The sequence below is a fragment of the Osmerus eperlanus genome, chromosome 20, assembly GCF_963692335.1.
Source record: "Osmerus eperlanus chromosome 20, fOsmEpe2.1, whole genome shotgun sequence".
Taxonomy (NCBI): Eukaryota; Metazoa; Chordata; class Actinopteri; order Osmeriformes; family Osmeridae; genus Osmerus; species Osmerus eperlanus.
The window spans coordinates 6,418,286-6,442,733 of NC_085037.1; the positions used below are offsets into that span (position 1 = coordinate 6,418,286).

At 46.0% G+C, this 24,448-nt stretch overlaps 2 protein-coding genes across 7 annotated transcripts; both read right to left on the reverse strand.

Moving 5' to 3' along the window:
- Positions 1–46: 46 nt before the first annotated feature.
- slc44a4 (solute carrier family 44 member 4) lies at positions 47–14,815 on the reverse strand. Its single transcript, XM_062486595.1, has 22 exons — positions 14,563–14,815; positions 11,009–11,057; positions 7,684–7,757; positions 6,740–6,818; positions 6,497–6,596; positions 5,983–6,108; positions 5,828–5,888; positions 5,364–5,484; positions 4,760–4,843; positions 4,416–4,528; positions 4,168–4,284; positions 3,858–3,957; positions 3,556–3,648; positions 3,288–3,390; positions 2,813–3,072; positions 2,544–2,638; positions 2,092–2,195; positions 1,927–2,000; positions 1,662–1,732; positions 1,359–1,453; positions 1,161–1,245; positions 47–990 (listed from the first exon to the last, which is right to left on the reverse strand). The coding sequence occupies exons 1-22, from the start codon at positions 14,594–14,596 to the stop codon at positions 878–880; spliced, it is 2,151 nt and encodes a 716-aa protein (XP_062342579.1). The 5' UTR covers positions 14,597–14,815; the 3' UTR covers positions 47–877.
- A 240-nt stretch (positions 14,816–15,055) lies between these two features.
- ehmt2 (euchromatic histone-lysine N-methyltransferase 2) lies at positions 15,056–24,447 on the reverse strand. Of its 6 annotated transcripts, none has more exons than XM_062445971.1 (28): positions 24,317–24,447; positions 23,881–23,947; positions 23,593–23,760; positions 23,211–23,467; positions 23,039–23,117; positions 22,841–22,917; positions 22,608–22,748; positions 22,420–22,479; positions 22,157–22,307; positions 21,903–22,007; positions 21,517–21,653; positions 21,191–21,334; positions 20,606–20,928; positions 20,191–20,427; positions 19,942–20,024; positions 19,745–19,851; positions 19,429–19,551; positions 19,042–19,143; positions 18,520–18,624; positions 18,163–18,317; positions 17,684–17,851; positions 17,400–17,544; positions 17,192–17,269; positions 16,850–16,965; positions 16,476–16,562; positions 16,278–16,356; positions 15,960–16,135; positions 15,056–15,675 (listed from the first exon to the last, which is right to left on the reverse strand). In XM_062445971.1, the coding sequence occupies exons 1-28, from the start codon at positions 24,356–24,358 to the stop codon at positions 15,495–15,497; spliced, it is 3,693 nt and encodes a 1,230-aa protein (XP_062301955.1). In that variant the 5' UTR covers positions 24,359–24,447; the 3' UTR covers positions 15,056–15,494. The 6 variants fall into 6 exon arrangements, with proteins under 6 accessions (XP_062301955.1, XP_062301954.1, XP_062301956.1 ...); XM_062445970.1 differs by having other exon boundaries at positions 18,982–19,143; positions 22,157–22,277; positions 24,317–24,442; XM_062445972.1 differs by having other exon boundaries at positions 19,060–19,143; positions 24,317–24,442.
- Between the last annotated feature and the right edge of the window lies 1 nt (position 24,448).

A 24,448-nucleotide genomic window follows, 5' to 3' on the forward strand; every position in this document is an offset into this window, starting at 1 on the left:
ACCACGAGAACAGCACATGGTTAGTTGTTTCATTCTAGTAGGTCATATGACCTGGCGCATGATTCCACAATTCTAAATGCATTCCTTTTGCAGCTCCAGATACAGCAGTTGGAGGGATGTGGAGTAGGCTGCATGAGTTCAGATGTTCAGTTACAAGTATTAGGACTAGGATATCTAGTTCCTAGGTCAGAGCACATCTAACACAAGTGGCCTGTTCATGCTTGTCAGATGCATAATGGAAAGGATACATTTATATATTATGTACAATAAATATCTTTATTACATAAAAATAGGCACTTTTATAAATCTGTTAATTTACAGTTGGGGTTTTGATCAATCTGCTTAATTTTTGCATTATTGTTCACACTGCAAAAACTAAACCTTATTTTATAATCTTTAATAGTTATATTACAAGCACAAAAAGAAAATAGTCACTTGTACCAGCTAGTGAGTTTACCAGAATCAAAATGATGCAGACTACATTCAATTAAAATAATTTACATCCTTAAAACCTTTCATGGCAACTTCTCACATAGACTTGATAAAATAATATTGACACCAGATGTGCAGATACGCACATGCATGCACAAATCCCCCCCCCCCCCTACATAAAATAAAAAGTGATTCAGTTTGTGTAAACTTTGGCACCTGAGACCATACAGCAGAAAGAGTGATGAGAATGTCGAGTGCTACAAACCTGTACAATGAGAGGAGTAGAGTTAGATCTGAGAGTCTGTGCAGTTACTAGACAGGTGATCGCTGTCTCAGTGTTTAAATCATAAGGCACTGGGTGGGAGGAGATGAAGAGTAATATTTCTTACAGATGGGGAGGGAGAAAGAGAGAGAGCTGATGTTTTGGAGGAGGTACTTTGCTTCATCAATCCTTTCCCTTCTTAGGCTGCTTGTTGGATTTGTTGAGGATTTTCATCAGGTTCTTGGACATGAAGTAGGGCTTTTGGATGCTTCCATCATGGCGCTCCAAGTCCTCCACTGAGAGAGTCGGACAGCGAGAGAGATCAAGGTCATTTGACTGAAACATTATTCACGTCATCGTTTTCATAGAAGTCCCAAATGAGTTTCTGTGTGAACGTGTGCAGTGCGTTTTGCACAAGGTCACGGATCAACATCTCATCATTCAAGATATGAGAAACACTACTCACAGAAGCAGAGGAAGAGAGTGTCCACACCCATGTTGTAGACGCTGAAGAAACCATGAGCGATAAGGTAGGATCCCACCACAACCGTCTGGCAACAACAACAACAGTTCACCAGCCTACCTAGTTAGCCTACAAAGCCACACATACAGTCCTACCCTGTAAGGAGCCTTACAATGGTAACTGGGTCCCTTTCACACTTACGATAATGGGCATCCAGTAGTAGTTGAGTGTCTCGAAGCGGAAGGTGTCGTTTGGTAGAGGTATTCTACCTGAGAAAAAAAAGAAGGATAGGATCCCTAGGGAGAAGACAGAGGTGGGGGGTTAGAGGTCAAGCCCTTCAAATGCCCTTAAAAAGCTGCCATTCAGTGATTAAGATTCGCTTTTTATTGGAACTGGAAGTGTGGCATTATAGCAATACAATGATATTGGTTGATGTGGGATGTGAATATTAATCCTGACCACCTCTGACAATTTTACCACATGATGATATTGTGATATCCTTACCGACTCCTCCGACCACTAACAGCTTCCCAAAGAACAGCAGAAGGTCTGTCACTTTGTCCAGCACCACCACCCTGAAGGGAGCCAACATATCAGGACAAAATCTCCCCACCTCGCAGCCATGGTGCCACATGGTGCCATTCAAATACATGCAAAAGGTCTTATGTAGATATTGTAAACCCATGTCGACAAACACGTGAATTCACAGACACACACTAGCACACACACACACACGTTAACACACACTGACATGACCTGAAGCTCTCACCTTATGATGTTCCTCATCAGGAGCTTGAATGCATTTTTGGCAGAGACGCAGAAGTTTTTACCGTATATGGCCACCTGAGAAGGAAGAGCAGGGCGGTGTGTGATGGAAGCACACAGAGGCCGTATATTCAACGGGATCAATGAAGACACCATGACTTGCACCCACCATGATGTAGGCATTCCTGTTGAGGAACTTGATGAACTTCTCCAGGCACCAGAAGCAGCACTTGAGGCAGCACAGGAGGAACCTGGCACAGGGGTTCTGGGCGGCTGGGGGAGGACACACGCAACTGTTAATACACGCATGAAAGAGATCACCAGGATTCCTTCTTATGATGCCCGACAGTGGGTCGAACAAGCCGACAGACAGATAGGTAGGTGTAGCCTGAAGTGATCTGCGGTTAGCTAGTAAAACAAGGATGCTTTTAAATCCATTTTAATTTGCCGAAATGATAAAAGCCAACTTGATTGATTGATAGTGAGACATTGCAAAGACGGGATGGAGGATGGCAGAGAAGCAGGCCAGTGTGATTATATCACTCTAGAGCAGCCTTTCTGAATCCTGGTCCCCCCTGGATCTGGGTAAAATGGGATATACAAATAAATAAACTAAAGTACCTCTGGTCTTGTGGTCCAGGTACTCCAGGATGATTCGGACCATCTGGACGAGGGTCAGAATCAGTGCGCCAAATGCCAAGGAGCCAACATGGTATCTGACATGACCAGAGGATGACAATAAGAGATCAATATCTCATCCATAACCATAAAAAATTACCCCAAAAGGGGAAAAAAGGATTCTGGGCCTACTAACTGGTCAAAATGTAAAACCAAATGTACAAAAAATGAATACATATTCATATATAAAAACCGAGAAGCTAATGATCTACCTCAGTGTGCGGATGAAGGCCTGGGAGAGAGGAAAGGTGGGGATGTCCGCAGGCTTGCTGAAGGCCCAGTAGTAAGAGGCGAACGCCCCAGCCAGGGTGCACTGTCCCAGGGCCAGCACAAAGTTGGCACACCAGAGGAAGGCCACCACGTTGTAGATTTGCAGGTTGAACAGGTTCCTCTGCAGCAGGCCCTCTGTGTTGTACTTAATAAAGATGCATCGCGCCGATGAACAGGACTGGTAGGTGGTGGAGTTGAAGGTCTGAGGGAGATGGAGAAAGAGGAAAGAGAGAGACTGAATACGATTCCTGACTCATTGAAACTGACACGTACATTTACGACACAATCAAAAACATGTTGCGTGTCATTTAAAACACACACCTGCTGCCAAGATAAGACAAGTCCAATAAAGATTTTTACAACAACCGAATAAATACTTCAAGACACGCCACTTCCACACACTGGAGCTCTACTCACCAGGGGGTCGCAGTCCTCAGTGCCATTGATGCTAGCACAGCCCCCCTGAGAGGAGTTGAGAGCCACCACTTTGTACATGGGCCCCCCTGATGTGGCAAGGTATCTACACAGACAGTTAAGTAAAATCCCTGAGAGACTGACGAGGGGAGGAAGGACCCAGAGGAGTACACAGGCAGTATTCAGAGAAGAGCAGAGACAGGGTGACTTCATCATGTATGCACACACACACACACACACACACACAGCCACAAACACGATGAAAGGATACAGGGCGGTAGTGCCCCAGTAAGCCACACAGACAACCAGGAGAATGAAGGTGACCAGAGGGTACAGTAGTGTGGACATCATGTGGCTGACAGCCCTGAGGAGAAGAGACAGAGAATCAGTAAAAAACAATTAGAACACCATCTCACACAGTCTGGCTTGGTGTCAGATCACAAGTATACTCAAGTGACTGGCTACAGTGACCATGCTCTGATTGGATTGAATATGATTCACTGTGATAATAGGCCGTAGCTATGCTACGGTGTGAGGATTGGAGAGTGTGGCGGGCGGTCCCTCGTCACGTACTTGCTGGACTCCTGGATGAGAGCGATGGCGATGAGGATCCTGGTCCGCAGGAAGATGAGAGTCAACAGGATGATGGCCTCCGCCACAGACAGGATGATCACTGAAGGAGGGAGAGAGAGACAGAGAAAAGGAGAGGAGAGAGCGGGTGTGAGAGAGAGAGAGCGGGGAGGAGGAACCAGAATGGAGGAAGGATGGGGAGGATGATCCTAAATCCCACTCTACATGGTTCAGAGACCATCACTAAATGTCTAGAACAACAATGTCATCAATAAAAGACCCTTGACCTCAATACATATTAAACACTACTCACAGAAGGCCAGCCAGGTCTCCTTCACCTGCAGGTAGACGTTTAAGTTGGTAGTGAAGCCCACACTACTGATGGAGGCCGAGGCATAGTTGGTGTATTCCCAGTAGCAGTGCCAGATACCTACAGAGAGAAGTTCCCACACAGTTATAATACGTACTACACGACTAAACTGATCATTTCCAGTAAATAGGCTCACATTTCCTGTCGTAAGCTTTCGGATAAACTATTGACGGTATCTACTTTGGACCTACCGTAAGCCCCGGCTGCTAGCACTCCAAAGATCAGCACCCACACCATGACCGGAGCAGTGAACCTCAGCAGCAGCAGAAACAGCAGGCTCACCAGCATGGCTATCAGCAAGCCCCTGAGAGGAGAGGAGAGATGCATTTCAAATATGCTTTGGAAATGTCGTTCAACAGCTCATCAGGTTTATCCTGATTTAGTATGCTATCTCAAACTCAATCACACATTGTGATACGTGAGGAATTCAAGGAAGTTAAAGTACAAACTGTACAACACTGAAAGTGTCTCTGTCGTGCAGTTATGCATATCAGCCAATGGGGAGCAGTGAGGAATGAAGACTATGGATACTCACAGAAGGATCCATGGCCACGATGACGCAAAGTCCTCAAAGATCCTCACGCCGACCTCCCTGGCGTTGAAGCCATTCATCACGTCCCTGACCGAGACACAGACAGAAGCCACGTTAGAACAAAGTGCTCACTCATGACCCCAACTGCTACAGAAGCACAGACTCAGAGTGACAGTTGACAAGGAACTGAACCGTCAAAAGTCAATAAAACTGTACTGTAGTCCAGGAAAAACATACAACACAGACATGCGTTCAGCAGGTAAAGAGCTTGAAGCAGTATGGGGTGAGCTCCTACCAGTTACACTAAAAGTAGGACCAGAAGGCATGTTCCAGAACAACAAGACACAGGTGTGCTACTACAACAAACTGGCTGGATGTCTACATCTATGGGCTGCCAGGTATGGCTACATAGCTGCCATGAGGAAGAAAGACACATGCGGGAAGAAAGTATATCTAAACAGTCAAGAGACTGGCCAGTACAGTAACTCACGCCAATGGTGAACCTGCACTGGAGGTCAAAAATACAAATAGATGAAGGGTTAGTTAGGGATTCAGAAACATGGACACAAACACAGGCAGACCGACAGACAGAGGCAGCCATCTTTACCCTGTGGCGTTCTTGATGCCGTTAGCGGTTTCATTGATACTGTTGGGCAGGCCAGGAACACCGCTGAAATCATTTGGGATATTTCCCAAAGCCGTGATGTTGGGTAAACATCTCCCCAGCACTACACATGGAAAGAGATCCAAACTTCAAGAGTTGGATGATGGAGAAGCAGAGCTTGTGTGTTCATTTCTCATGTGCTAATGTTAATCACAATCAGTACATCAGCTATTGCCTAACTATTCATGTATTCTATTATAGGTATTCTATCATACATGTGATAGAAGACATGAACAGAACAGTATACAACCACAATATAAGTAACAGTTGGAACCTACATTGACAGTCACAGAAACCCCAAACCTGAACTGACGGTCACACTGAAGATGGACAAAACCTCCCAATCACATGAACACTGAAATCTTTTTTGGAAATTAGAAACGCTGGATGTTTGGAACCTTCCTCACCTGAGGTCGTTGGACTGAAGAAGAACGGACAAAGTTCTCTATCCACTATTTCTTTCACTGTCTGTCGGCCAACAAGGAAAACATAGGCTTAACCTCACAGCAGACAAGTGGGAATCATCACGCATGTGTCCAGGACAGGGCAGACGTCCACTCACCATGGTAGTGGTGTTAAGATTGAAGGAAGGCACACAGAGGGCCTGCTGGAACACTGCCTGTGGTTTTCTGCCATAGTCTAGAGGAGTCACAAGCCAGAATTTGTTGGGGCATTCTTTCACACACACCTGTGAGGGAAAGTCAAGTTAGCCTGCGATTGATTCCTTAAAGATGGTGTAGGCAATGTTGTTGAGAAGCACTTTGTCATATTTGCCAAAATAAACTTCACATCTTGATAGTAACCAATCCATCTGACGGTAATATGAAATCAATACGACATCTGTGGGCATCTCAGGACGGTAATAAACACGACAAATGATTAAGACCGTTCTGAGACTAATGATTGGACGGGCTACCTGTCTACCTACCTACCTACCTGCGCGCACTCTGCCCCTGCACTCAATGTTCATTACTGTTGTTTTCAACCAGGCTATGCAGAGGTATTCTAAACAACCGAGCTAGAGGCACAAGAATGGCAAAGAAAGAGCAGGCAATAAATCCAGTTCTTGGTTGTACCTGTACGGTGGGGCATTGCAGCCCGTTTAATGCGGCAGCCATTATGTTGGTGCTTGTGGCACATTTCAGGATGTCAAAGTAGAACACACTAGGCATATCCCTGAGAGAGAGAGAGACACAGAGACAGAGAGAGAGACAAAAGGCCAAAATAACCGTTTCGATTAACACAACTTTTCAAACTATTTGCTTTGAGCACATTTGGGCCCAGTGTTTATGAGGTAGAGACACAAGGGCGTGGCTTACTTATTGGCGCCGATGCCACAGAACATTCCGGTGGAGTTCCGGGCGTATAAAACATGCCGAGGGTCCCCATAGAGCCAGGCTGAGGAGATATGAAAGTCAGACCGACAGGTCCATACCCTCCATACACAAACACATTTTTGATAACTCATTGCTGCGTGATATCATTACACAACCCTTTGTCCTCAGAGTTTTGCACTGAAAAGCCGCTGAGTAAACCTTTTTGGGGCTTTAATAGTTATCATTCAAATGTAAACACAAATCGAGTGGTGTATCAACTTTCATCGCAGCTTCCAAGCTGTTCACACTGGCCTTATACTCCTATGACCTTCTGCCATATTTGGTCGCTCTGTTGACTCTAGCTGAGCAGTGTTTGCTAGAATGTGCCTGGTGACAGGTCACATGGGAGGAAGTGCAGGAGAGCCACTGGGAGAAGGAGACAGGCTCCCTGACTTCATGTTCAGAGGGGGAAAGACAAGAGTCCTCTCATGAGCGAAGGAGAACAGCGGGATGGAGGGGGACAGTAAGAGAATGAGTGATATCAGGGGGAAGAGAGAGGGTGTAGACAGGGGGGGAGTGGGTTAGGAGGATGGGGAGGTGAGGGTAGTGGGGTGTGCCGTTTGCCACTGTTTGCCACCTCACTGCTGTTTGAGGTGGGAGGGACTATGTGTTTCATGGCTTAGATTTGAATATGACATTCTGATGAGAGGAGCTGCTTGGAGTCATAAAGAAATACTGACAGTCAGGGAGAGATAATGCCAGGAATCTGATGTTGTTACAGAAAGCAAACCGACACTAAAGAGAGTGAGAAAAAGGAAGAGTAAGACAAATACAGGCAGAGGGCATAGACAGAGAGAAAAAGAGTAAGACTGAAATAAAGACAGAAAGATAGAGGGTGTACAGAGAAAAGAGCAAGGCAAAGTGTATGTGGAGGTGGCCCGTCTTACCCAGAATTCCAACGACCATGTAGCCCAGAATGACAGCCATGAAGAGAACACAGCAGATGATATCCGTGCAGCCTCTGAGGAAGAGCAGAGAAAACAGACATTCCCTCAGGGCCCCTTCTCAAAGCATGGCCCTGGACTCACAAATATCCCCACACACTGTTTTTGCACAAAGACTGTCAGAGACAAAACAGACCCAGTAAAGCCATTACACACACAGCAACACACACACACACTAGGGGACGCCTCAGTGGCTCACCAGGTAAGAATGTGTGCCCTGTAAACCAGGGGTCCCCAAACTACGGCCCACGGGCCAAATACGGCCCGCCAACGCATTTGAACCGGCCCTCTGAACAATGCCAGAGACTTTTTTTATAAACTGATTAATATGCATAAGTAAGTAAATGTTTTGATTTCAAATGCAATGAATATGAAAAAAGGTCATTACGATATTAATAATGCTCTTTTAATAGGCTATATATCCCTTGATATGTACGGATGTACGGTGCATAACAAAATAATAAACTCATCTAGCATAATAAATACATTCAAAAATATAGCTGCAAGCAGCAATGAGGTGGCCAAGCAATCGAATGACCCATAAAACATGTTGTACATCCTCAGAAGAGGGTTACGAGTACACGCAACAAGTTTGGTGCGAATCCATCAAAGATTTGCTGAGATACGACCCAACTTCCTGTTTGCTGGCTTAACGGCACATTTTGATTGGCCGTACCGGGCAAACGGTTTTGAAAATCCAAAAAACATATGATGGCTTTTGTGAGGCCTGGTCTGAAGATGATCTCTGCCAAATTTGGTGAAGATTGGAAAACATTTGTAGGAGGAGTACAGAAAAAACGTTTTTTCAGTAATTCAAAATGGCGGCCGCATCAATTCGGCTGTTATCACAAGTTATCATGTGTCACACACGGGATGTCCCAAGATATCATAAGACAAAGGAATCACTTAATAAAGGCAAACGAATCAACAGTTATTGGCCAAAACACATTTTTGCATCCTGCGGCCACGCCCAGTGATCACATGACACCAAATTGTTTGGACATCCTCAGATGAGGGTTCCGAGTCATCATACCAAGTTTGGTGTTGATTTCTCAAGGATTGGCTGAGATATGACCCAACTTCCTGTTTGGTGCCTTTGCTGCCGATTTTGATTGGCTGTACCGGACAAACGGTTTTGGAAATCAAAAATCTTTGGATAACTTCTGTGAGGGTTGCTCTGACGATGATGTGTGCCAATTCTGGGGAAGATTAAAGAAAAATTGTAGGAGGAGTAGGCTTTCAAAGGTTTTCGATAAAACCGGAAATGGCGGAAAATTTATATAACCGGAAATTGACGACATAGGGTGTGTTGAACTCGTCTTGACCCAGGGAATCCAATGGTACCTCATTTTTGAGAATCGGTCATACGGTTCAAAAGTTACGTGTGTAAACACAAGTCCAACTTTGACCAGTTGGTGGCGCTAGAGTGCTTTAATGGGAGACATGAAACTTGGTGAATATAAAGAGGGGACTGTGCTTAATGAGTGTGCCAAAATTCACAACTTTTTACCATACGGTTCTAGGGGCTGCCATAGACTCCAATGGCAGAAGAAGTGTAATAATAAATATAGCTGCAAGCAGCAATGGAGGGGCCAAGCAGTCCAGAGCAGTACATGGCCTCCATAGCACTTGTGCAACAATTAAGTCACAACAACCTGTTGCACTCATGCAACACACCAAGTTTGGTTGAAATATATGTCTGCGTTCAAGAGTACTGAGAGTTCAAAGTTATTTTTCTGGTATAACACCGCAGGCCTCCTCTGCTCCTCATGGGAACGATGGAACCCAAGTTTGGTGACAATCGCGCAAATGGTTGCTGAGATATGCTCTTGCGCCTCGTTTGGCGGCTTCGCCACCGCTTTTGATCGTCTCTACCGAACAAACGTTTTTGAAAATTGAAAATTCATCTGATTGCTTTTGTGAAACTGGGTCTAAAGATCATCTTTGCCAAATTTGGTAGACATTGGACAAAAATTGGGGCGTGCAAAAGGTTTTTACACTTTTCCATGAAATCCAAAATGGCGGCCACGTCCGTTCGAATTTTATGAAAAGTTATTAATAGTCAGGCTTGATATCTCACAAGACATCAAGAGACAAAGAAATTACTTTATTAAGGTAAACACTTCAACCGTTATTAGCCAAAACACGTTTATGCTTCTGGCCACGCCCCCTTTTAGTCACATGACACAATTTTTGGAGGACATCCTCAGAATAAGGTTCCGAGGCGGCGTACCAAATTTAGTTTCACTGCCTCAAACAACTGCTGAGATATGACTTCACTTCCTGTTTGGCGGCTTTTCTGCTGATTTTGATTGGCTGTCACGGACAAACGGTTGTGGGTATCAAAATGCTCTACCATAACTTTTGTGCGGCTTGGTCTGAAGAGCATATCTGGTAATTTTGAAGAAGATTTGACAAAGATTGTAGGAGGAGTAGGCTTTCAAAGGTTTTTGATAAAACCGGAAATAGCGGAAAATCTATAAACCGGAAATTGACGCCATGGTGTGCATTGAATTCGGCTTGATCCAGGGAATCCAATGGTACCTCATTTTTGAAAATGGGTCATACGGTTTAAAAGTTGCGTGTGTAAACACAACTCCAACTTTGACCCATTGGTGGCGCTAGAGTGCCCGAGTATGGGACATGAAACTTTGTGAATTGGACCAGGGGACTGTCCCCAATGAGTGTGCCAAATTTCACAACTTTCGACCAAGCGCTTCTAGGGCCTGCCATAGACACCCAGTCTTAAGAAGTATAATAATAATAATAATAATAATAATAATAATAATACTAACAATAACAATAGGTGCCTCGCAGCTTCGCTGCTTGGCCCCTAATAAGAAAAGGTAGAAACACTTAAGTGGCTTCGCCGCTTCGCGGCTTGGCCACCAATAAGAAAAGGTAGAAACACTTAAGTGGCTTCGCCGCTTTGCGGCTTGGCCACCAATAAGAAAAGGTAGAAACACTTAAGTGGCTTCGCCGCTTCGCGGCTTGGCCACCAATCATAATAACATCTAATTTTCTGTTACAGATCGACCCGGCCCCACATTAAAGAAAGGATATATACAGAAATTATCTGGCCCTCACAGAAAAAAGTTTGGGGACCCCTGCTGTAGACTAAGGCCTTACCGCAAGGGCACAAGTTCAATTCCAACATGGGCCCTTTCCTGTATGTCCTCCCCTCCATCTCCCCTGTATTTCCCATCCCTATCTCTCAATAAAAGCTGAATGGCTGTAAAAACCATATAAATAAAAGGAACACACTGACCTTTTCCGTATGGGCCCATTGAAGGTGGGGTCAAACTGGGCAGGCTCTCCTAAAGGGGAAAGGCAAGGAAGTAATGACATCTACTGAAGGTTTGTCTACAGAGTAAATTAAATTTTCAAGCTGCAGTTTCAACAATAACATTAAGCATTTGATCTGGAGGAGATGCTGTCAACATTCTGAAAGTGTTGTGCCAAACATTAAGTATCTTCCCACAAGCCCTATCCCTGAGAACTTGTCACTGATGAGTGAGGCTTTGACGATGAAAGATGAAATATATACACCGATAGCCCTAGAACCTACAGTTTACACAACTAAGAAGGATCGTGTATTTCAGTTCAGTTTGCTTTGGCCAAGGAACGGGAAATGTGCGTCTAGCATTAGCCAATTACATTTAGACTTTTTTTACTTTGTAGAGCTAAAACAAGCTGACAATTAAAAGTATTCCAGGCCAGGGTGTGCACGTCTGTGAGTGGAAAATATGGTTTGCTTGTGAATTTGAAGGACCAATAAATAAATAAATAGGTGGCGACTTTTAGACCTGCACTAGCAACCATCACAAGTCAGAACATGAGGAAGCAGTAATTCCAGTTTAAATGTTTAATGAAGATCCACACGGACAAAACCACTTTATCCGATATTAATTGTAGATATTTAGTTGCACACAATAATACAGAGACAGAGAGAAAGAATTGTGCAGGTGTGCACCTTGTAAGTTAAAAGTACAGGAAAGAGAACACGAGTGAGAGGAAAAATAGCTGAATGGATCATTAATGAGCACTTTTGTTGAGCTCCAAATGCCAACATGAATCACTTGTCATTACAAAACATGATCTGATTGTGGCTCATAGTAAAGTGAATAACTGGAAGCCACCTAATCAAGGTTGATAAAGAAACGCCATGATTCACATTGCGCCATATATATACCGCCATTGTTACACCTTTGAGAAATGCTTAACAGAGTGTACTTTTCTTTGGAAGTAACAACTTCCTGGAGGGAGAGGAGAGGGAGGGTGTTTGAGTAGAGATACGCAAAACCAAATATACCGTATGCGTTATACTAAGTAACGCATACAAACATTGTATTAGCACTGTATTTGCTTTGCCAGTGATGTTGATATTGGAGGAAATATAACCTCTGTAGAGTCTGGGGATTGACCAAAAGCACATCCCTAGCAAGATGTAAAAGAGCATTGACAACTCTGATGTCAACATAAGCTACCCAAGGTTTGAAATTCAGAGAAGGAGTATCTAAGGTATGGTCCCCAAACAGACGAACCAGTTTCTCTGCTAACTGTAGTATGAGTATCAGATTACAATGGGACACAGACTGACTCACTCTCAGTTTAGAGAAAACTGTGAATAGAAATGTGAAACTCCTTTACGTGACCTCCTTCTGAATCAGGCATTTATATTGTTCCCACGACTGCTCAGTGCATATAATGGCACCATAAAAAACAGACTGTTGAACCCTACAAAACTTTGAACACAGAAATAAAGACAGAACATGGAACAGGACAGGTTTAGTGAGAAGGGCTGAGCAGGAGGAAGTCATTGTGGATTATGGGTCCAGCATGGGAGGAGTCGTGTGATGCAAGTTACAGGAGGTTTTTCACATTAAATTTAGGCAATTTCTCTGACGCATATCTCTTATCTTTGCAGGTATCTGTATGTATGGATGTGTGTGTGTGTGTTACCCATGCATGTCTGTGAGCCAAGGAAATAGTCAAGGTAAACTACGGGTCATAAGGAAGGTCAAATTGATTTAAACTTATGAGTCTCTGGCTAAAGATTATACACACCACACCCTCATCCACAAGGACAGAGAGGAAGATGGTACACTTGTTAAAAATAAATCAAAAGGCCAGTGTACTCTGGTCTACCAGCATGGGCTGTAGCTGAGGTGTTCCTTCATTAACACCCCGTAACATTAAGGGGTTATTCATCCCCCAATTCCTAGCATCTTCTCCACCTTAATTCACATCTGTGGAAAATGTATACAAATGTATACATGGAACCCACTTCTTCCTTAAGTAAACTTTTACCCTTAACAGGTAAAAGTTTAGTCGACTGTGTCCTGCTTGTGGACTGGTGACTTATTCACAAGCTCACACAGACTCCAGAGCTTTGGGTCACCACGGATACTTGTTGCTAACAGCATCACACAGGCTAAGGAACACACTATAGTCATTATAGTCACACAAACATAGCGACCCTGGGGGAAGAGGACAATGTAATACACCTCATTGTCTCTTCAGTGTCAAGGCTAATTCCATTCATCTTTAGCCTTGGTTTGTATTTGTTTGTTAGTTAGGCATGCAAGTCACTTGCTAGTCAATAATTTGCTTAGGATGGCAGCCAGTAAGTCTTGGTTGAATGAACAACACCTGTGGCCTTAAGTATAAAAGTCTTAATGCAGAGACTGGTGATGTGGACAAACCCAGATGACCAGGAAAAAGCCCTTGTAATGCTTGACCTTAAGGGAGTGACCTTATTTGGACAGGAATGCAGTGTCCAGTGAATACACAACATCAACTCTTGATAACAGTAATGCATTACAGGCTATTACACTAACAATTTCCTGTTTCTGACTAAGCAGGGATGGAGACCACGAACACCCATTCATGGAACCCACTTCTTCCTTAATAAACGTGTTGAACCATGAGTAGGCCTACCTGTGGCATACAAACAGGTAGTACATAATTTACATGAGATTTATTGTTGAGTACAGCCCATTCAGAGCCGTTTAAAGCATTCAACTTGACTATTTGCAAAGCAAAACCATTTTTTTTTTACACAAGGCAGCGCCCGTGTGGTTGTATGTTTAGACTTCGAATAGGCTACATCCTAGTTATGAGACACTGCGGCTCGTCAGTGGATATAAGGCTATGTCGCCTACTGGTAAGCCTGGGAAGGCACACAATCAATGCAAACCCCAAAACCCTCTAAGTGACATGAGTCCTCTTAGACACCACCGTGCCAACATCATATTCAGGATGCGACCTTTATAAATCCACACTGAGAATAGCCCAGCAAAATCTCGCTAGTGCTGTATTACATAAAATGTAATTGACCATATCTACTAAATGTCCTAATTTCATTCAAATTTGGCTCTAACCAACTGAACTCACGCCAATGTTGCCATTGTGTCTACCTACTGGACTAGCACCACTGTGTTTCATACTGTGTAAACTGGTGTGTCCTATTGTGCATGTGCTGGTTGTCTGTTGTTGTTTGTAGACTTATTGATTATCGAACTTTGAGTAGCATAGCAAACTTGCTGAAATCATGATTAGCAATTCTAAAATTGATCCAACATCATAAATACATTTTAATATGATTATTTAACCGTTGAGAGACTAATTGCAAGTAAGAATTTAATTGTTCTGTGTATACATGTAGGCATACAATAAAAAAAAGAGTGAGTCACGAGGTAACGTGTCGGAGGGCGTAATAATTCAAGTGTCCCATGTCCGCATCTTAATTGATCAAGGTTAACCGCTAATATAGCACAAAACAACGGCTTGTGATGTCAAACAATGATATGATATACTCACCATACTCCGAGCTATCCTCTTGTTTTTTGCCCATGTTTTCGCCTGTTCTCTTCCTCCCTTAACCAAGAAAAGAAATAGGCCTACCTGAAAAACGAAATCTCCTAACTACTAATCGATAATAGAATGTAAAAGTAGGCTACTTGCTAACCCTGTTTGGGGACGCAACTAAAGTTGTTCTGTAGAAAATCTCTCCTCCTCCCTCCTGTAACTAGGTAGTGACATCACAAATGCACCTGTTGAGGATGTGCACCTGTAGCGCTGGCTGGAGCTTCCCCGCCCAGTATTATATAATCCCGTATTGCCATGTATCCCATTATTGCCCTCTACCGTGGGATACAGAAACTGACAGAAATATATGAACCACCTTACTGCCATCCTCTATCAGTAAAAAAAAATATCGTGCCTTTCTATTCTAGTGAAGGTTTGCCAAGGCAACAAAACCAAGTCTGTGTTTTATAGAAAATGTATAGAACAAAGATCATCCCATTCCACAGCCAATTTATACTCAAATTTATTACATATTGAACAAAACAAATGCATGTATATATAAAAAAAAACATGAAGCAGACATACTGAATATTGCCTTAATGCAACCCCTAGTTTCATAATGTAATGAGTTTCACAGCAGTGGACTGATGTGTTCCTGTATTGTTCCATAAAATATCCTGCGCTATTTGGCACAGCAAAAACCTTAGCACAACTGGTATTTCATAGTATAGCTGTGCAACTTAATGATTTTTCTTGCAAAAGAGCAGAGCACCATTACAGTAAAGATATACTGTATTTATTGTCCTAGTCTTTCACGTCCCGTACAAAGGTATGAAGGCCTCACTTGTGCGATTCATCTAAACAGTAACTGCACACACTGACAGATAATTTAAAGTAACATGACAAAATAGCTAACAGAACATGCTACAGGCCACAAGCGATGCCTAGGAGTTTCCTAGCATTGTAAGCCCAAGGTCAGATCCTGATTCTGGGCAAGCCTCCAGCCGTGCAAGCCTGCTTTGCTCCAAGGCGATGGCCTCTGCAGAGTGTTTGCATTTTTCTGATCCACACTGGCAGGTGAAGTATTTGCTCTTAATATCCCAAAATCGGTCTCCATAGTCGAACCTATAAAACACAAGGGTAAAAATATTAACATGCAAAGAAAGTTCTAGTCCTGGCTTCAAACTTTTTAAAACGCAGTACTGAAGACTGTCCTTAATAATATGAATTTGGACAGGATAAATATAAGGAGGATGCAAAGACGCTATAAAAAATAAATACAACAAAAGTTCTTATCCCTGATTGAGCCTTGGAGCCTGGACTTTTGGGGTCATGGGCATCGGTTCTGTTTGTTGGAAACTTGAGGAACATATACTCCACCTATGTTGGGTGTACTGGGCCAGCCTTACCCTAACTCCTGCCCTGTGAGGATGTCCCGCGAGCTGAAGAAGGCGATGCGGGGGAAGCGCAGGTCCTGGTGCAGCATGAACACTCGCACCGGGATGATGTTGGGGTCGCACAGGTGGTTGATAAAACGGCTGATGTTGCCATAGTAACGAGCATCAATGCAGTACACCTCCCCGTCCTGTGGAGGGAGGCAGAGGGTTGGTGAGAGAGAAAAAAATATGCCGCTAAATGTCTTATTTCAACGTCTCTGTGTGAAAACATGAGGTGTGTTAGGTCTTGTTTGTGTTGGAAAACACACCGATTAGGACATAAAGCCTTACCTTGTTGTCCAGGTCGAAGAGATACGAGTCGTCTTCCCTTACATCAGCCTCTGCATCAGAGATCAGCTCCCCAACATATCTATGGAGAGACGGATGAGAGACCATAAATAAAACAGCTATTCCCAAGGATCAACAAAAAGTACATATGCATGTATGCTGGGATAACAAACACACATGCGTGCACGCACACACACTTACTCGCAGATGAAGCTTCCCTGGGGGATGTCTTGTAAAGCCCGTACCCCCCAGCCCATCTTCTCTGTCCGGTATAACTGCAGACGCACTCTGAGATAGAGATATATATATGAATATATATATGAGAGAGAGAGAGAGAGAGAGAGAGAGAGAGAGAGAGAGAGAGAGAGAGAGAGAGAGAGAGAGAGAGAGAGAGAGAGAGAGAGAGAGAGAGAAAGGATGTAGGTAGGAGGTAAGATTGAGCATGTGTCATAATGAGTGTGTGAGTTTATCATACAGAGAGTGCTAAGTGGATAGGTGAGAGAGTAAAAGGAAAGAAGAGACAGAGCCTGCATGCGTGCATGTGTCATACAGGGCATTAACAGCCCAGCTCTTACTTAATGCCAGCCTGCACCACCCTGTTCTTGCAGGTGCGGTAGCAGGAGCAGGCCAGGTTACACTCAAATATGAGAGGAGGCTCGATCTTGTTAAACTCCTGCAACAACCGCTGGTCCTAGAGAATAGAGTCATAACAAAGCCCACATTAGATAAGACAGACAAATAGATGCATACATAAGGACGTTCCCATACGTCACACAGCAGAAAATGACACAGCAGTTAAGCAAAACAAACCATACAACAAATGATACACAACGTATGCACAGAAGGACGAGCATAACACGTGAACCAATCACTGACGAGCTTGGTTAACTGTCCGTAGGATCAGGGGCGACACTCACCTTGTCATACCAGCAGCGGATGCTGAGCTGTCCACACAGGCAGTTACTGGAGGAGCAGTCATCTGTGCAGCTGCAGTGCTGGGAGGACAGGACCAAGGGAAGCACGTGTCATGCATTCATTCTGCCATTTTCCCTTTGGGGATGGGTCAAGTACCTATCTATCGATGTCCTTGATAAAAGGATTCAAAGAGAGAAGCGTGCGTTCCACCTGCAAGTGTGTAATGTTGCGGTCGATGTTCATGGCTGAGGTCTCACAGTTCTCCGAGACGTATTTGTAATCGGAGGGGCAGCCCTCGTCATCCACGGCGTTCACACAGGGGATGGGCACGTTCTCATAGCCCTGGGCCACGTCACTATGGGGACAGGAGAAAGGGAGGGACCGTTAAAACTGCCATTATTGGAAGAGAGGGAAAAAAAGGTTATCTTTTGGTTCCCCGGCTGTCTGTTTTGGATTGGCTCGGCAGCACCGGCTTAGAGGAAAAAACAACCGACCTGCAGATGATCTTCTCCGTTCGAAGCATGCGATTGGCTATCCCCCTCCGCAGCTTCCTGTTAATCTGGAGCGACACCCAAACTGGCGAATCAGGACGCGCCAAGGTGAGAGGCGTGTCCCCTTCCCTGTTCATAATGTCGATGTCGGCCCCCCTGGACAGAAAGAGCCTGAGAGGCAGGAGACAGGAAGTCAGACAGCAGCTTACAGACCAGACCTGAGAGAAAAAATAAATACGCAGGCACATAGCTCTGAACCCTACATTCACAACACATGCTGGATGAATCAGTTGGACCCGTTGTGTGCCACCCGAGTCCACCCTCAGTGAGAACGAACCGACAGTCTGATCAACTGACGGCACCGAGGGGAATGCTCGCGTCACTTGGCACTACCAACTGAGCCCGGCTAAACCGCAGCGCTCCTTCTCCATTAGACGTGTGGGACCATATGGACGTGATTGACGTGCGCGAGGACCACTCACGTGACACACTCGAGGAAGCCCTCCCTGGCGGCGATGTGGAGGGGCGTGTCCCCGTGCATGTTGACGGAGGTGAGCGGACACCCGGCGTTCAGCACCAGCTCAGCGATCTCCACGCTGCCCGCGAACGACGCCCAGTGGAGACACACGTTCGTCTCCTGCCCAGGGATGGATGGAAGGAGGGGGAGAGAGAGAGGCACACACACAGACAATGAAATCGTACATTTTCAAATTAGTAAGCACCTTCTCTGCCGTCCTCACCCATGATTAAAACAGAACAGCCTTGTGAATGAGAGCAGAGTTTGTCTTCTGCCCATTCATCACACAGTTGCCTTTCAGTCAGGCCAGACAGAGACTGACCTTGTCCTTGATGGTGACGTCAGCTCCTCTGTTGAGCAGGGCTCGGATGACCTCCACGTGTTTGTGCTCTGCAGCCCAGATGATGGGGGTCCAGCCTCCACTGTCCTGGAGGGGGGAAGAGGGGGGGGGGGGGGCATAGAGGGCAACACTGAGCTTATTAAGTCTATGACACGTTGTTGCTATAGCAATCAATATTAAGACCCAACAGAGAGGAAGAAGGGAAGTTGTTGCAGGTAGTCAGGAAAGAATCATATCTACGTCTGATTTACTGACAGAGGAATACGTATAGCACTTTTTATAGTCTGATTTAAGAGGATAACAGAATCAAATACTTATATATTCTATTATAAAATATACATTTATAACATCACATTGCACGGAGACACATGAAGCACAGTGCAGGCGAGACTGAGAAACACATTGAGACAGAGTGATAAAACAAACACACACATACACACTGACTTGTTTGACGCTGCCACCCTGTCTAGAGCCCAAGACCGTTCCCCACTCGCTCTCCCCCACCTGTGCGTTTATATCCACCTGTCCCGTCTCCAGCAGCAGGGTTACGATGTCCAGACTGCCCCGCTTGGCCGCATGGTGCAGCCCAGTGTAGCCATCCTCCTCCTGGACAACAGGGGGAGGGAGAGAGGAGAGGAAGGAGAAGAGATGGGGAGAGATGAGAGGGGGGGGGGATATAATGCCAGAATGGAAGACAGGATACAAAGAAGAAAAGAAGTAAAGCAGAATGGGAGAGAGTAGGGTGAGGGTGTTATTTCAGGTAGCAAAATCTCCTGATGTGATCCCCTGTGTAGCATTACAGCAGTGCTAGCGGGAGTTCGCTTTTGAACTTAAGTAGCGGTCCCCCAGGTGTGTGTGTGTGTGTGTGTGCGCGTGTGTCAGAGGACTCACCGTGTGATAGACAGAGGCTCCACTCTGCACCAGGTACCTGGCCACCTCCACGTGGTCGTTGACTATGGCCTCCAAGAGTGGCGTCCTCATGGCTTTGTCCTGGGCGTCTACTTTAGCGCCCGCCTGCAAGCACAGACAACAAACACAGACGTTACTGTGGTTTGGCACCTCACACACCATCGGGCAACACAGGAAGTGGCAGAAATACTCCCATACAGGTTCCCATTTTTGTTTTGTTTTTCATTTTGTGTCTGTCAAAATGTGTCATTTTGATGATAGGATGATAATACAGGGTGTAGATGAGGAGGCCCCAGACCTGCACGAGCATGTAGCAGACCTCCAGCAAGCCTCTCTGGGCTGCGGCGTGGAGAGCACAGCGCCTGTTCTGCGAGTCAGCCTGGTAGGCTGGGTCTATCCCATCCACTGGCACACACACACATAATGGATGAGTTAGTATCACACTGAAACCTAGGCTGGTGTTCATGATCAGGAAGGGATCTGGAAGGCACTCACTGAGCATGAGCAGAACTCTCTGCACCTCCCCCTGCTTGGCGGCTGGGTAGAGCTGGCGGGGGTGGAACCTCAGTTTCTTCCTCCTGGCCAATCACAGAGAAGAGCAGCAGCACATTAATTTAGAACTCCATCCGAAATATCGACAGCAGTGAGGCATTAATATAGGGGGGGGGGACATCATCCCAAAGTTCCTAGAAGTCAAGTCTTTGAGTGACCAAATAATTCCAACAAATCCAAATAATCTCCTACCGTTCTGTGTCCTGGGTGAGAAACGCCTTCTGTAGCGCCGCCCTGCTGGGCCCTGGCGGAAGAGCGCTGGGGCAGACAGGCTTGCCGTTGGGCAGGCAGAGGGAGGGTCCCACACTGTCTACTCCCCCCACCACTGGGAGGGGCGCCCCCTCTGGAGAGGCTGATCCTGGAGGCGGCTGGGGGTTCGGCTGCAGCTCAGAGTCCTGCTTCACCACCCCACGCCCACGCATCCGGGCACTGAGGTGGGAGAGTCGGGGGAAGGGGTTGGGAGGTAGGGGCGGAGGAGAGAGAGAGTTAGGATGGCGAGACAGGGTATAGTACGGGAAACCCAAACTAAACCTGCCCCGTCAGGAACCACACCTGAAATCGAAACCCCTCATCCCCTCTTTCATCCCTCCGTCGACCACTCACTCACCTGACGGGGCCCTCGGGCCTCTTCCCGTTCTTCACGGCCCCCGTGGACGCAGCCAGGGAGAGGGCGGAGGGGACGGCGGGCGGGATGGACGGCGTTGTGGTCGAGGAGGCCGAGGTGGTCACCACCGATGCGGCGGCGGCTGTTGCCGAGGCGGAGGGAGGGATGGTGACCTCCTGGGCCTCGGAGGCGTCCTCGCCACAGTGGGGGCAGAAGAGCATGCCCGTGCCCATGCCCCTGGCACGCCCACCCCCCAGCACAGACACACACCCCCTGTGGAAGCGATGGGCAATGCGCTGGTCTGGACAGCACTCCAGGAAGGTGCCCTAAAAGGGGATGGTACAGGGGATGTCATGGTTAGGATTTCAACATATTGTTGTGAATCACTTGTGAATCCCTTTGGATAAAAGCACCTGCTCAACATGCACACATGTTCACATGTAAATGTAAACATGACAACCCCAGAACGCCTCATGGATAAATGATGGAGACTGATTCTTGAATTTAGAGAAGTTTATACCTGTTTAGTGACAGAGTGGACAGAGTGTTTTTGCATAGTAAAGAGCAGAAAGCTGTGACAGGTCTTACCGCTATGCAGAAGTATCCACAGCCAGGGCAGCAGTGGTGTTTGACCATGTGCGACCGGTGACTCTCACACAAAACCAGGAGGGACACTCGACTGGACGGACGCATGGTCTCCCTCTTCATGATGACATTGGTACAGCCCACCAACTGAGAGACACAGAGGGAGACCAAATGTAACCACTTTAAAGGGGGACGCGTAGATCGAGTGAGTTTTCCCTGTTACCCGGTGTTTTTCTACACATAACACCACACAAACACACCTTCATAAGACCCACACTGTGTTTTCGGACACAAAGGACGGAGCTTCACACACAGACCCTCGCGCGTACCTCTCCATTGATGCTCTCCGTGGCCATGCACTGTCTGTTGGCCTGTTGGTTGGCCCCGTCCACACGAGGCGCTTCCATCCTGCAGCTACACAACGGGAGCTCCTCCAGCCGCTCTGTCTCCCCACCATCACTGCCCTCTACACACACACACACACACACACACACTTCAGCATCACTGCCCTCTACACACACACACACACTTCAGAATCACTGCCCTCGACACACTTTTTACACACATACAGTACAGTCTCCGCAACCACTTATCTGAGAGTATTCCCTTCATCCTATATCACAACTGAAGGCCTTTTCTCAAACAGCGATACACACACAGGCTGACAGACTTGGAAAGCTAACGGCACAGGCAGGTTCATGTAGAATGTACCCACCGTGGTGTGGTGAGAGGGGGAGACTGTCGGCAGCAGAGATGTCCAGAGCCCCTAGGGGAACCTCTGTGTAGTCACTGTTCCCTCCCGGAGTGGCAGCTGCAGAACCTGCAGTCACACAAGGAGAACCATCACACTGAGTAGAGTAACGTGGGGATATTTATGACACACACATTTGCAAACATGTTTTCTTTGGAGTTTCCTTGGCAAACACAAACACACACACAGGCTGCTTAAAAGTCCCATCTGTCACTCACCTCCCACTGTCTCCACCCCTTCAGTTCTCTCTCTCCCTTTGCCCCGCCCTGGGTGTGTCCATGGCGACTCACTCCGCCCCTTGCTGCCCTGGCCCCTCCTCTTAGGATCACAATCTGCAGGCTGTTGCAGAGAGGTGGCTCGTGTGTCACACTTACGATATTGGAAGCAAAAACATTTATATATGTAGAAATGTCTCTCATTATGCTTTCCCAAACTGATAATTTTTGAAAAATTTCCATGAACTGCTAGTTCTACTACTCACAAGGTCTGATTCCTCCAAACCACCTTCATGGAGCCTTTTAACCACCGCCCCATTTTCGGACTGCCGAACATAGAAGAAGAAACATGAAACACAGGCTACACACTGTGTTCTGAGTCATTAAAAAACACTTCGTAATAGGTGTATAGGATTTGAAGAAGTTGGCGATGAGTGTGGATGAAGTGCCAGACCTTGTTTCCTGTGTCATCTCTGGTATGACGTTTGTAGGAGAGAAGCTCTTCTTCATCTGCACCTTCCAACCAGTTGCGTCGTTGACCAGATGTAGCCGTGGCAACCAGCTCCATCCCTTTTCCATGGGCCACATGGTTTGTCTGAGGTGTAAAAAAAAAAATATGCACTGCAGGTAATACCATTTAAATACATTAAATACTAGTCCTCTACTAATTTGCATGCTTAGATTTACCTTCTTCTCTTTCTCCAGAACATTCTCTGCTTTCTCAGGTGTGGTCTCCGAGGCCAGGCCCAGCCTTCTCCTTTTGGCTGCGGAGAGCGAGAGACAAAAAAATATATACTTACACACACCAGACTCAAGAGTGGTGTCGTCTACCCACACAGTAGACCTTCAACACCCCCCCAAATGTTTAAAATATATGGGTCTGACCAGTATCATTGTCTGTGGTGAAGCTGATGGTGGGCTCTGAAGGTTGGACTGGCACAATTGGCGACTCAATGCACCTCATCTGAAAATCAAACAGTCAGGTCATCAGGGTGTAGACAGTTGTTGTCTATAAAATGTGTCAGCGTTCTAGGTTTTAAACATTTTTGAAACTTACTTGTGACATGGGTGGTCTGTTCATGGTCTTGCGAGCACGGTGGACCTTGGTTGGCGGAGCAGAGACGAGAGGTGGAGAGGATGAAGGAGGTAGTAGGAGAGCTTTACTACTGCCCGGACCAGAAACACTCATTTTGGCTCTAACAAGAGGGGAGGATGAGGCTGAGGACAAAGGAGAGGAGGAGAGAAGAGAGGAGGCTGAGGACGACGAGGAGAGAGCGAGCAGAGAGGGACAGGTGGATGTCTTGGCTGCTTGACCTGTAAGAGGGGAGATGAGCAAAGACACGTCAAGGAGAGGGATGATGGATGTAAGTGATAGAGAGAGAGAGAGAAGAGGGACACACAGACCCTATGCAGTTACTCTGCTGTTATCGGTACTCTACCTGTGGCTTCCCTGACAGACGTGCAGGAAGAAGGGGAGGCTAGTCTTTCGCTCTCCTCCACAGCTTTGGTTCCAACCTTGTCCAGCTGCTGCAAAGGCAACAAAGATGCCAACTCGCCCATGGTCCCCGTCTTATCGGTAGATACAGCTGCAGTGTCACCTGCATCACCTTGGAGACAGACACACAGTATGCTTTACTTGTGAATTTAAACGGTCGCCAATAAACTTAACTTCCAACGGCCGTAACGAAATTACAAAGCTTGCAAAGCACTTATCGCAGCCCACAAACCTTTATCCGTTGTGGTTGGACGTTTTACCTCACATTTATTTACAACCTCATCGCTCTCTGCCGACTCCTAGTATAAAGGGAATGAACCACAAGTTAGTGTTTTGATATTGCCCGCACGGTGCAATTGTAATGCACCAACTCTTGTCAACTAAACGGCTAACTCGCAAAAAACATGAATGCATATAAATACATTAGCCGAAGTTAGGTGAGCTGAACCCCATTGCAAACCCAGAACTAGCCAGCTTCACAATTGTTCAAGCATCCGTTTTGAATGGCTTTAGCTGGTACAAAGAAGGGTTTCCACGCGAGCAAATGGCAAACTACTCTGACCGTAAGTGGTTATGCATTTCCTACATTCGAGGAAACACGTTTCTAGTTTATTAACAGTGAGCGTAGGTAGATCTCAACTAGAGTTCACGAATGATGATCTTTATACCTTTATCGATTCCTCGGATGCCGACATGTTTTCACTTTGCATTCAGACGTAGTTCACGTAGAGTTGCGTTCATTGCACGCAGGGAAGGAGGTTGCACGTTGTCGACGTGACACGCCCCGCCTGTAACTGCCG

What these genes read in the sequence shown, in the direction of transcription:
- ehmt2 (XM_062445969.1), bottom strand. Translation starts at nt 24,358, where the DNA reads ATGCAAAGTGAAAACATGTCGGCATCCGAGGAATCGATAAAG. An exon ending in CGGAGAGCATCAATGGAGAG is followed by an intron (nt 21,335 to 21,516) that starts GTACGCGCGAGG and finishes TGTGTCTCTCAG; the next exon opens with TTGGTGGGCTGTACCAATGT. An exon ending in GTGGTGCAGGCTGGCATTAA is followed by an intron (nt 16,563 to 16,849) that starts GTAAGAGCTGGG and finishes TCTCTATCTCAG; the next exon opens with AGTGCGTCTGCAGTTATACC.
- slc44a4 (XM_062486595.1), bottom strand. Translation starts at nt 14,596, where the DNA reads ATGGGCAAAAAACAAGAGGATAGCTCGGAGTATG. An exon ending in GCCTTCATCCGCACACTGAG is followed by an intron (nt 2,639 to 2,812) that starts GTAGATCATTAG and finishes TGGTCATGTCAG; the next exon opens with ATACCATGTTGGCTCCTTGG. An exon ending in CACTCTCTTCCTCTGCTTCT is followed by an intron (nt 991 to 1,160) that starts GTGAGTAGTGTT and finishes CGACTCTCTCAG; the next exon opens with TGGAGGACTTGGAGCGCCAT.